The sequence below is a fragment of the Rhinopithecus bieti genome, unplaced genomic scaffold (genome assembly GCF_001698545.2).
Source record: "Rhinopithecus bieti isolate Rb0 unplaced genomic scaffold, ASM169854v2 scaffold_6944, whole genome shotgun sequence".
NCBI classification, from domain to species: Eukaryota; Metazoa; Chordata; class Mammalia; order Primates; family Cercopithecidae; genus Rhinopithecus; species Rhinopithecus bieti.
The window spans coordinates 162,125-175,237 of NW_016805767.1; the positions used below are offsets into that span (position 1 = coordinate 162,125).

Sequence of the window (13,113 nt, forward strand, 5' to 3'; positions counted from 1 at the left end):
GCAAGTAGAACCTTTCTAATTTCCTGTGAGTGGCTCTCTCTCTGGCCCTGTTCAACCCACCCCACCCCACCCCACCCCAAATGGAAGGGGAAGGTGAATTTCCTCTTTTGGACAGCAGGTGCTCATAATCACAGCTGCAAGCACTTTGTGAGAACCAATACCAGGGGCTTTTCATGTGGTTTCCCTTAATCCTCCCAATAAACCCTGGGAGGGAGCTGGCAGGAATCACATTTTACAGATTTAAAAATGAGGCTCAGGGAGGTTAAATAAACTTCTGAGAATTGCAGAGCTGGTGAGAAAGCAGTGGATGGAGCAGTGACTCCAACTGACTCTGGAGTCTTTACTGAACCACCATGCTCAACTCAGTATCTGGCAAGAGCACTTGAATTCAAAAGGATAATTCTTCTCGGGGACACTAAGAGGGAGCCTACTGCCTTGTCCTTTCAGGGATCCAGCCTCCCCTGTCCCCCAGGGCAGGGATGTAGGAAGGACTAGTGATGTGACATCAGCTTGCAGCTCCCTCTTCATTGGGCCCACCAAGTGGCTATCCACTCCCCACACTCCCTACTTTTCCAGAGTACCCTAACCAGCACTCACTCATCCCAGGGCCCTCCTCTCAGTGGTCCAGTCAGGAAACAGAGCTGTGCAAGGAGGATTTAATATAAGCTACCAGTTTTAAAAAGTGCTAAAAAGGCTGAAACAGTAAAAAGGGGAAGGCGAGGCCCCCCAGCTATGAGGACTGCAGGAGGCAGCCAGTATCCCTAGGCAGACGGAAGAAGCAAAAGGGAGGAGCTGGTGTTCTCAGGCTTGGGAGACCACTTGCTGTGGGGTTGCTGGGGGCAAAACAAGAGACCACATGGGCCAGTCCTGGAGCCATGGATGAGGGGTCACCCATGGGTGCTGGGACCCTCGGGAGAGCCCACTGTGGCTAGAGCTGGAGTCACTGAAGGGAACATCCAGACAGAGAAAGTTAGGGAAAACAACTTCTCTCCTCCTCCTGCTCTCTTTTCCACCAGTGCCAGCTCCAGTTCCCAAGGGAACCTGGTAAGTATATTTTGCAAAATTCCCAGCCCCAAATGTATAGAGTAGAATACAGGCTATAGAACCATAGAGGCTAATATAACCAGCACAGTGCCTTTCAGTGTTTGACAAAAGAGGCCTGCAAGCTGATCTTCTGTGCCATCCCAGAGTTCATAAGACAGGCTCCAGGCTGCCAGTTAGGCTCTGCATGGTCTCGGGTTGCATTTATTTGCCTTGAGGTTCTCAGAACTGTTGAGATGCTGTTTATTCAAAAGACCATTTAGTGATTCCTATAAAAGGTTGTGTTACTCACTGTAAATTCTCAGCTCCAAAGAAAGCCTCATCTTGTCATTAATGGTGGAGCGTGTCCAGGTTCTTGGCATCTTGAACAAATTGGATGAAGCGCACAAAGCAAGGAAGGAATGAAGGGATTTATTGAAAATGAAAGTTCTCTCCACGGTGTAGAAGTAGGCCTGAGAATAGGGGCTCAAAGACCCGGTTACAGAGTTTTTGTGAGTTTCAATATCCTCTACTTGGGGTATGCCCTATGTCAATGAAGAGGATGAAGTCAAGTTACGAAGTCATTTACGGCTTTGCCCTATGGAGAGGCTATTTCCTATTATAGCTGAAGTGTGAATCGGACTTATGTTTCCTGCCTCCAGACCCTATTTTCCTGCCTCATTGCCATATGACTATATCATTCTGCTACTCTGTAAGTGATTTTCTAAACCCAAGACAGTGTTTGACATTTAGAAGCTGGGAAAAGCCTAGTAGTGAGGATTCCACAGGGGAAATCCTCCCTCATGGGATGTCCGTGACTTTGGCATCAATTTATTTAGTCATCACATCAGGGTCCTTGGTTTCCAAGACTCATGAATGGGAGTGAAAGTTGCCAGCTAATACCAGCTAAACGGTCAAGACTCTCAGGATAAGTGATTGAAAGGAGTAAAATTTTAAGAAAAGATTTCTATAACAGAACGTGTAAAATGGCAAAAATTCAATTTGTAATGCTGAGTTCATTCATTGACTAAACTCAAAGTGCAGTCTCGTATTTCCTGGGAATCTCAACATCAATACCCCTTGCCCTTCAAAATTTCGTTTCAATTATTTCACTTCCTTGTATAGGCCAAGTTAATATCAGAGAGAAAACAGTTCTGTTGGGTAAAGAGCAGAGATTGGCAAAGTTTCGCTGACTCTGTCTGATACCGCACAGACTCTTAATTTTCTGTTTAGAATGGCCCTCTGTGGCATAAACTCAACACAGCTGTATCAGAAAATGTCTCTCTATTTGTTTTCACCAACATTACTTTTTTACTTAGCTCACCAATTGTTTTGTTTTCTTTTTCCTAGAGCTATAGAACAGTCTGTGCCATTCAAAGATGTAGATTCAGACAAATACAGCGTTTTCCCGGTAAGTATTCTTAGGAATAACCAGATGTTCACTAACATCATATTGCTTCCTACAAATTTATTTCCCTTAGTAAGACAGGACTGAATTTCATTTGAACGCATTATTAATTTGATGAACAACACATCATTTCACAATTTCTTTTCTTTTTTGAGACCAAGTCTCACTCTGTCCCCCAGACTGGAGTGCAGTGGCATGTTCTCTGCCCACTACAACCTCTGCCTCCTGGTTTCAAGTGCTTCTCGTGCCTCCAGAGTAGCTGGGATAACAGTCGCACACTACCACACCTCGGCAATTTTTGTATTTTTAGTAAAGTCAGAGTTTCATCAGGTTGGCCAGGCTGGTCTCAAACTCCTGAATTCAAGCGATCCATCCACCTCAGCCTCCCAAAGTGCTGGGATTACAGGCATGAGCCACTGTACCCAACCCATTTCACATGTTTTAAGGATTTTGTAGCATTGTAATGATACACAAGGCATTGAAGTAAATCTTAGGCCCAGACTGGTTTTGTTTCCATTTCCAGCTGGAATTCTCCATTGGGGCTATAGTTGCCTTGAAAGGTTTTGTGAATTATTTTGGAACTTCTTAAATCTACTTTAACTTACTTTTTAACGTGTGTGTGTGTGTGTGTGTGTGTCTGTGTGTGTGTGTGTGCATTTGATTCAGAACAGTTAAAATGTCAGGGTATTCTCTGTGAAAACCAACAAGCAAGTAACATGTCACAAAGTCCCAAAAGTTTGGGAAATCTCAGATATTCTACTTGGGAATGGAGGAAATAAAAATATTATCTGGCATTATTATAACTCTTGATTCAAATCATTGAGGTCAAATATTTAACCTGCATAATTAACCATTTGGGTAGAGACTTTTAAATTATCCAGTGACATTAATCATTTGGCCAAATAAGCCAATTGTTTTACAGCCTGAGAGGACTGATGGTTAATAGAGGGCTTTTGGGAAGTTGGAAGGGTCTGCTGTTTCTGGAGGTGCTTGTAGACACACATACATGAGCAAACACATATACACAGAAACACAAGTGTGTACATGCACACACATCTATAATATGAATACACATAAACACACACATGCATATACATGTGCCTCCATACATATACATGCACATTCACACAATGCACCCCCACACATGCATATACAAGCAAACACTTAATGTCACACACACACACATACACTGACATATGCACACACATGCACACACCCTACCACCTGTTATTGGCCCTGGTGTTATATTACGTGTCACTTCACACAGCATGTCTTATCATATTAATCTTAATTTTCTTAGTGCTCTTTAGTGATCCTAGATTGAATTTGAATTAAAAACTGCAGATGTCAATGCCATTCAGACAGCTCTGATTGACCTTCCTCATGGATAACATCAAAGCGAGCTGAACCGCTCCTGTGTGTGCTCTTCAATTTCAGACCCTGCGGGGCTATCACTGGCGGGGGAGAGACTGTAATGACAGCGACGAGTCAGTGTACCCAGGTAGAAGGTAACTATTTCTGCTGGTTGCTGATTTTTGAAATTATCTTCAGAAAAGGAAGCAGGAGGCACATTTCCTTCCCCCAGCCTAGGGGATTCCCACTTACAGAGAGAAGAGATTTTCGTGTTCTGATTGAAGTAAAGCTCAGTGAAAAAAGAACGGCATTCATTCATTCATTTGTCCAAGAAATGCTTATCAGAGACCTACAATTTGCCAAGTACTTTGCATCATGCTGGGTGGTAAACAAAACAGAAATATGCCTCCTCTTCTGCAGCTTACAGTCAAGTGGGAAAAACAATCAAGTAAATGGATTATCTTATTGTAGACACTTATCCAGCCTTCTGTATCAGTTCTCCATGCAGAATTGGGCCCAGAAATAGTGACCTCTCCCTCCGGGAGTAAGAAGGAGCCTCTAATGAATGGAAAACATGTCATACATTAGCTCTGGGCTGAGGTTCAATTGCATCTCTGGTATCAAAAAACAGATATGCTAGCCCTCGCCTTTGTTGTGACTATAGTGTCAAAGCATTGAATAAACCAGTTATTTGGGCATTTAGGGGCACAATGGGATGCAGATTTGTTCATTATTTTCATCGGCACCATTCCACAACAATGCGGTCCATAAATGTAGTCAATGATGAAAAAGACAGGATTTGGTCCAGAGCTTCCGGCAAATACCCAAACCAAGGTTAAAGCAAGGAAGCTGAATGGAGGCTTCTGATGTCACAACACACGATGGGATGTGACACTCTTCCATGAAGAATGCTGTTGCCTCGCCATGGCACTTCATTCATTCATTCATTCATTCATGAAACTGACATCCACTGAGAGACAAGCATATGTCAAAGACCAATGTTAATGTTTTTTTCTTAGGCCAGACAACTGGGATGTCCATCAGGATTCAAACTGTAATGGCATTTGGGTAAGCAACTAAATTCAGCTTGAACCCCATTCTCCTTTGTTCCTGCCTCCCACAAAGTTCATCACATATTTGCTTTAGTTAGATCCAGGGAAGACTATGACAGCCTAAAGCAACTCTTTTCCTGCTGCTTAGAAGAGGGGTATAGAATCCTGATGATGCATGAAGAGTGTCAACGATGTCGTGAGAGTTGAGTCTTTCTCAGTCATGGCCCCTTTAAGCCTTGCTTAAGGTCACCCACATCTAATCCCTTTATACTGTTTTGAACAGTGTGAAATTAAATGAAGAGTGGTCTTAACAAAATTTTACAGCAACCCACACAGCTGTTGGAGCAAACCACATGCTGTCCTTATTTTGTTGCAGCCATTTTTTTCTGTTTCATAAGCCTACCCAGGCAGAGCAGAAATTACTCAGTATTTACCCTACCACTCACACCTTGAGGCATTTAATGCTGGTGTCCTAGTTTCCTATGAATAATGGATTCGCAGCTCCCAGAGGAAGAAAAGAGGGAAGCCAAACTAAAACAGCAACAGCCTCAAGTTTGTGTGGTGTTAAGCTTACAAGATTTGAGGGTTCCTTATGAAAAAAAGAATATCTACTTAAAAATACAAAATCAAATAGGAAAATGAGTAATTTTTAAAACAATCACAGAATCTTAACAAATTCCTGGAGTCTCAGAAATTCAGTTCCCTTTCTTTTGAGATCTCGTTTCTGACTTACCAGAAGTGTTTACATGGAAACATGTCCTGATTGCAGCCTGGCCTCCCCTCTCCACCTAGAATATGCCAATGCTCCCAGTTACTCCCAGCACTCACATGGGCAAGGGCTGTGATGGGTCCTGAAGCTTAAGATTCCCTAACTTCAAGATATTATGTTGGTGCAAAAGTAATTGCAGTTTTTGTAATTAATGGCAAAACTTGCAAGTATTTTCACACCTACCTAAATAAATTGTCTAAATTGCCTCTAAATAGTTGCTTCATTTATCTGCTTCAATGAAGAGGAAAAAGTTTCTGTAAATATTTTCCTCTCTCTGGGACACTCATAGTCCAGGTTTGCACTAATAGTCACCTCCTGTGTGCTTTCCAGTCCCATTGCCCCAGCCCACACCACCCACCCTATCCCCTAGTCACTCTGCCTCTTCACGGAGAAGAAGAAGACATCTCCCCTAGAGCATAAGGTAACAAGATCTCCAAGTCAGCTCTCGCTCTGAAAAACCCAGGTTTAGTTGTCATGTTGGAGGACAAAGGGGACTAATCAATGTGTGACGCCCTGTCTTCGTTCCATGGTCCCACCCCGGTCTCAGATATGGTGTGCCACGCATATAAGGAGGAAGGCCAAGTGAGAGACTGTACTAAATCAATGGAAATCCACCATGAGCTCAGGGAGGCAAGATGCAGAGCTCCTCATCAGTGATGGGAGAAGGACATAGCACCTTCATACCTATCCCTTTCCACAGAGGAAACACCACTCACAGAACCACAACATCATAAACTCAGAGGGAGTCTTACAACCATGAAATCCAACCTTGCCCAGACTATGTCCTGGGGACCCCAGAGTTGAGTGTGATGTTAATAGGTTCTTTCATGTTTTAATGGGCATGGGGAGCTCCCAAGACTGGAGAGTGAGCACGGTCTTGTTAACACATTTCTGATCAGCAAGTGCTTTCATTTTGGAATACTATGAATAATCCTTCCAAGGACTAGCAGCTCCACAAATGGGTAGCTTTACCTTTAGGTTTGAGGATATGCCAACTGTGCCAATTCAGTCCTATTCACAGATCCAGTGTTACTTCCAGGTTTCTTAATCTGGGCACTATTGATGTTTGGGTTGGATAATTCTTTGTTGTTGGAGCTGTCTTGCAAACTGTAGGATATTTAGCAGTATCCCTGACCTCTATCCACTAGATGCCAGTAGCACCCCAGCGAAAATGTCTCCAGACATTGCCAATGTCCTCGGGGGTAAAGGAATGTGCAAAATGGATCCCTTGAGAATTGCTTCTTTAGAAGCATCAATCTTAGGTACTGAAGATGTCAGGACACTTAGACCTCCAGCTCAGAGACTGTGGAATCCACCCAGACCCTGTCTCCCAGTCACTCAGTGGGCCCTCTATGCTCTGAGAGGTGAGACCACTGGTCCAGGCACCTCTCCCAGAACCCTGCCAGGCATCTCCTTGAATGAAATGGTACGGTGTCTGGCTCTCTCTTTACTCCCACCCTCAGTTCCTCCCAAACATGACTCACTCACATAGGGCGTTGCTATGTTGAATTAGGGGCTTAAGAGACTTTAAAGGGTTTTGTCTACTCATTTGCCTCTGTGCTTTTAAAGCCATTTAGGAGAGCTTAATATATGTATCTCATAAATTTAAAACCAAGCTGCTAATCACATCATTTCTCTTTTAAAGGGTATTGATCCAAAAGATGGCATTCCATATGAGAAGAAATTCTGTGAAGGTAAGAATTGCGGATATCAGTGTGGTTATAACAATAGAGTATTCTTTTCTAGTCTGAGTCAAACTGAAGTGAGCAGACCACCTAAGTCAGCACGTGCTCGATGCTAGGATTTACTCTATGCTGACCAACTTACATTTATTTTCATGACAGATAGCAAAAAATAAAGTATCTAAAAGGTTCAGAAAAGTAGGAAAGGGGTCAGAATCTTAAAAAAGCAAAACAATTTGTTTAATGGACGCTTTTACTTGAGGATTAGGTTGCAAAATGGATAAAAGAGCAATGGAAATCCAGCACTTTTCCAAATAAGAAAATAAGCAGCAGTCATAACTGACATTTTTAATCTTTTGCATTTCCCTTTAATTGCACTACAAGGTCAGACACCCAGACTTCTACTGATGGGATGAGTCTCTTTGTCCACTAGGCTAAAGATGCGTATCTGAATGTCTGAATGACTTGAGAGAGACTGCCAGGCTATAATCTATGAGGGGTTCCCAAAAATAGCTGGGCAAAAGATTTGTGCTCTAAGTGCCCAGATGGCACCAACATCTGGGCCACCAGTTCCACTGGGGAAACCTCACCACCCCATACATGACTGAAAATATGCTCCTGGTGATGCCAACACTTAATGGTAACATCATTGTTTTATGTTTAGGCAATGCTTCTCTCCCCACTTTCACAATCACCTCATTCATTCATTCATTCACTCATTCATTCAACAGGTATTCTCTGAACAACGATTCCAATTCTAACCAAGGGCTATACTTGGCTCTGAGTTTTCTTGGACAAAAAGTGTATAGTCTTTGCCTTCTATCAACTTAAAGCCTAATTGTCTTTAAGCTCTCAGAGGGCAGGAAGAGGAATAGAAAATGTAAAGGCTCATTACATATTTATGCCGTTTAGGAATATTTGTTGGATGAGTAAAGAATGAATGAACAACTAAACCAATGAATGAAATATATGCAGATCTAGGTGAAACCCTGGTGCAAGCCTCTTAGATTCCCTACACCCCACTCTCCCTGTGCCCTCCACGATGTCCTGGGCCTCCTCAGTCCCCATTTGTGTGGTCAGATAGTGGTTTCCATGAAGCCCAGGCTGGGGAGTCACTGCAGTGAGGTTAGGCCATCCTCTTGCATGACTTGAGGAGTTTGGAAGTGGAAAAAGGAGGCACTTCTCTCTGCCTCTGGGAGGCATCAACTGAGTCAGGAATTTTTTTTTTTTTTTTTTTTTTTTTTTTTTTTTTTTTTTTTGAGATGGAATCTCGCTCTGTGTCCCAGGCTGGAGTGCAGTGGCCAGATCTCAGGTCACTGCAAGCTCTGCCTCCCGGGTTTATGCCATTCTCCTGCCTCAGCCTCCTGAGTAGCTGGGACTACGGGCGCCCACCACCTCGCCCGGCTAGATTTTTGTATTTTTTAGTAGAGACGGGGTTTCACCGTGTTAACCAGGATGGTCTTGATCTCCTGACCTCGTGATCCGCACGTCTCGGCCTCCCAAAGTGCTGGGATTACAGGCTTGAGCCACCGCACCCGGCCTGAGTCAGGATTTTAAGGAATTTAGAAGAATGAGTTCACAGGTGAATGATTTACGTGGTTGGGCCTCAGAGTCAGATGAAGGGATTCTGAACCTCCAAACAAACAGGGCTGCATGCAGACCTTTCTATCTCCATTTCTCCATTAATCAGCCAGTATCATCTATCCAGTGTTTTCACCTGTATGAATTAAGGGCATAATATCCATGAAAAATCAAAATTTCTCCATAAAATCATTAACCCTTAAAGTGAATTGTAATGGACATCAGTGTGTTTTCAAGAAAGCAATTTCCAGAACCAAAATTTAGGCCTATTTCTGGTTTCAGATAAAGCTTTGATTCATTTATTCATCCATCATTCACTCAAGATGTTGTACAGCAGTTTGTTTTATGCTAAACTGGGAAACACACCTGCATCTCTACATGTTAGCTAGCAGCTCCAATGGCCTGGAAATCTCATTCGGCTCCAAAATGCTATGCCCCTCACTCTCAAACATGCAAAAAGTAGTAATGCACTACTGTTAAAATGCTCGGTGCCTGGAATACACACAAGGGTATCTGCTCTCATAACTACCCAGTCTGGAGGCTTCAAACCACTCGAGTGCATAAATAATGTGAATAAATTGTGCTGTTTAGGTTCACAGCCCAGGGGAATCATTTTGCTGGGAGACTCAGCTGGGGCTCATTTTCACATCTCTCCTGAATGGATCACAGCGTCACAGATGTCTTTGGTGAGTAATTTTGGCAGTAATCATTCCAGATGTGCTGGCCTTTGTTTTTGTTTCCCCTTGCTCTCTCTAAATGTGATGCCAACTCCACACAGGTGCAAATTTCCCTCTTTAGCAAAATCTGGCATGAAAGGCATATCCACAGTCATTTCAGTCCTAGGCAAACGGCAAAAGTTTCCTTCTACTCACTTCCCCAGCCTCAGCCCAGCTGCTGCCAGGAACCCTGAAGGCAGTAGTGCAGAGTCAAGAAGGTGGAGAATACACAGAAAGGACTAAGCCCACCGGGCTGGCTTCCCTGTGGAGGTCAGGATGAGGCATTCTGGGGCCTGTCCAGCTTGTTTTTCGTCTGAGCAAGCAAGAAGCTCTGGGCAGAGCAGGCTGCTCGGCTCCTAATAGCCACTGCTGTGCTCCACGGAAAGCGTCAGGGGACAGACAAGCCCACCATCCATTCCCAAAGAGTGATGAGACTGTCTGGGAGGGTTTTTTAATTAAAAAAGAAGAAGAAGAAGAAGAGGGCCACAAGGCAAAATTGCAAACGATGACAGACTCAGAGAAGGCAAAGAAAGGGGAAGGAAACCAACACTTATTGACTCTATATCAGGCATCAGGCACTATCAGAGAGATTTGCATGCATTACTCAGATGAACGACTCCTAAATATGGGGTAGACATATAATGGCAACTTTGATTATTACCAGTTCATCACCTGAGCACACACCTGCTGCATTATCAGAACGGCCATTATCTTCCTCTCAAATTGTGCAAACACCTGGGGAGATTGTGTGGCAAAGGGTGGGAGCTGGAGGGTGCAGGGAAGGGCAGTCTGAACGCCACACACCCAAGCAGGGGGTACAGTGGTGTCAGATGGGTCACCTGGAGCTGGGGCTTCCTGTGGCTACAAGTTATCACGAGGAAATGTAACAAAACCTGCACCTAGAGATAGCTACATACTTGGCAAGGCTCAGTGCAAAACAAAAGTACAGGTGCCCTCAGCAAAACTTGTTCAAAAGTTCCATTAAAGCTGCTAAAATATAAACACTTTTCTTTCTGTGGCAGTCTTCCTCAATATGTCATGGTATTTTCTTATTTACTATTTAATGTCATTCTAAAAAAATAATTAAAATTTTAAATTATTGGCATGAATGTTATGTTCATCGTCACATTACGCAATGCCAGTTTTATATGCCGCTGTAACAGCACTGAACTCCTATGCTGGTGGAATCACTGCAATTACACAATTCTTATGTAGTAGCTTGTCTCTGAAGGGTGCTTTGAGCTGCCCAGAAGACAGAAAGGGCAAGCCAGACTCGGGAAGGTTGGAAGGAGGAATAGAGCCTTCCCAGGAGCACAGGGTCACCAGACTGAACACTTTCTCAGGCCAGGAGATGCTTGGGGCAAGTACAGACCCTCCCAGGCACTGAGGCTTCCATCCTGAAACACTCAGGCCTGAGAGCTGCTGGGTTCCTCCTCCTGCCAGTGCTCCATAGGTCTCCAGGTAAGCCAGGAATCTCTCCTTCCCAGGGCCTGTCTCCCCAACCCACAGCAGTCAGGTGACTGACCCCCAAGAGTCTTCAAACCTCTGTGCGGGAACATGCTAATTATTTGGATGGGTAATGAGTTTGCCTCCCCTACCCACCAGATGCCAGCACTGCCGGCTGGGGCAGGTGACAGCTGCCACCATGCCCAACTCCAATCCTCCTCTTGCCTGTGCCCAGATTCCCAAAAGGACCAAAGGGCAACATTGGAACACAGGCCTCCCCCATTGACACCATTTAGTTGCCACCTTGTTGGAGGGTGCAGCAGCTGCAGGGCAAGAAGGGGAAGACAGGCCGGGGAGTGAGTGGCCAGGAATCCATCTTGAGAGATGGCAGGAGGCAGGATCCAGAGTCGACCCCGTTTCCAATCCCCTCCCTCACACATACTCAGTTGGCCCACTGGACTTCACTCACATAACACAAATTCAAAAATAAGATTTTTAAGAAGTTCAAGATGGGGCAGCAGAGCATTAAACCCAGTGCAGGGCCCTTTCTAAGCAGAGGACCTCATGGGCCTCACTGCTTGCACACACATAAAGCCCTGCCCGGGTCTGACACAGTGCACAGGGAACAGCAACTCGCAGCCTTTACTTCTGGATGGCCCTATCAAACAACACAATAAAAAATGTGGGGGCATTGCCACAACAGACTTGTCCCAAGAGCCACCCTGTCCATTAGAGAAAGGGGTGGTGCCCCTGCCCTCGAGAAAGGGACATGGGCACAGTGGGGAAGCCCTGTCATACAGCCACCTATGGACGCACTTCCCTCTTCCTTCTCCCAGAAAACGAAAACTGATCCAGAGAAATTAACCTGCAGAAACTATCATTTTTTTCTTTGACTTCCTCTTCCTAAAGAAATTGAATATGAACTCAAACACTCTCAGGTTGAACCTCTCCCAAGCCCCCACACTAGGCAAGCATAGACCTCCCTCTGTAAAGATGAGCAAGTGGGGAAACATCTGGATATGTATAAAACCTGCTTAGGAACACAAATGAAGAGTGCTCTATTGAAAAATGTTTATGGGAGGAAAGAGAGTGACATTTTGTAAAATGTTAAATTCAGGTTCTCAACAATAATTGAGAGGAAATTGCACACATGAAAAAGAAGAACTCGGAAATCAGGGAAGACTGCCTTGAGGTGACATAACTATCTGATCTAAAAATGCAGCTGCAATACTGACGTGCAAGTTAGATGGTGCAGAAAACAAGAGAGCAAAGCAGTCAGGCAGCTGGGGAAATTCTGGGACTCAGGAGAAAGGCTAGATGTGAAAATCAAGAGGGAAAGAGGAGAGGTATGCAGGAACGGTCCCGGCAATTGAATAGAAACTGCAGAAAAAGAAAAGACATCAGGCAGAGAGGAAGCTGTGACTAAATAAGTAATGCAAGATAATTTTCTTGAGTTGGGGAAATCTGTCTTCAGCCCACAACCCCCACAGTGTGCCAGGCCAGGGTATAAAATAGACTCTCTGTGTTTCCTGCTTTTCCTTATTTATTCTGAGGATAAAGAAAACTCTTGGAATCATCCTGCCCAACAAACCAACAACCCGGGAGCATACTAGGAGGGAAAACCCATCTGGCATCAGACTTATCTCTCAACACTAAATTTCAGGAAACAGCGGAACAGCCTCTCTACAGAATTTTAAGAAGGAAAAATTGTGTCAAAAGTGCTCTATAGCAAGCTATTGTTCTCACATGAGGACTACAGAAACTTATTCTCAGTCATTCAAAGACTTAGAAAACAGGGGGCGGAGCAAGATGGCCGAATAGGAACAGCTCCAGTCTCCAACTCCCAGCGCGAGCGACACAGAAGACCGGTGATTTCTGCATTTTCAACTGAGGTACTGGGGTCATCTCACTAGGGAGTGCCGGACAATTGGTGCTGGTCAGCTGCTGCAGCCCGACCAGTGAGAACTGAAGGAGGGCGAGGCATCGCCTCACCTGGGAAGTGCAAGGGGGAAGGGAATCCCTTTTCCTAGCCAGGGGAACTGAGACACACAACACCTGGAAAATCGGGTAACTCCCACCCCAATAC

General features: G+C 44.5%; 1 protein-coding gene across 2 annotated transcripts in view; it reads left to right on the forward strand.

The window, feature by feature from the left end:
* AOAH (acyloxyacyl hydrolase) overlaps positions 1-13,113 on the forward strand; it is a 206,613-nt gene that overhangs the window by 95,399 nt on the left and 98,101 nt on the right. For both annotated transcript variants that reach the window (XM_017873700.1, XM_017873701.1), the window contains exons 7-11: positions 2,371-2,431; positions 3,866-3,936; positions 4,801-4,849; positions 7,248-7,296; positions 9,457-9,551. In XM_017873700.1, the coding sequence (XP_017729189.1) occupies positions 2,371-2,431; positions 3,866-3,936; positions 4,801-4,849; positions 7,248-7,296; positions 9,457-9,551 (325 nt within the window). The remainder of the gene's footprint in view (positions 1-2,370; positions 2,432-3,865; positions 3,937-4,800; positions 4,850-7,247; positions 7,297-9,456; positions 9,552-13,113) is intronic.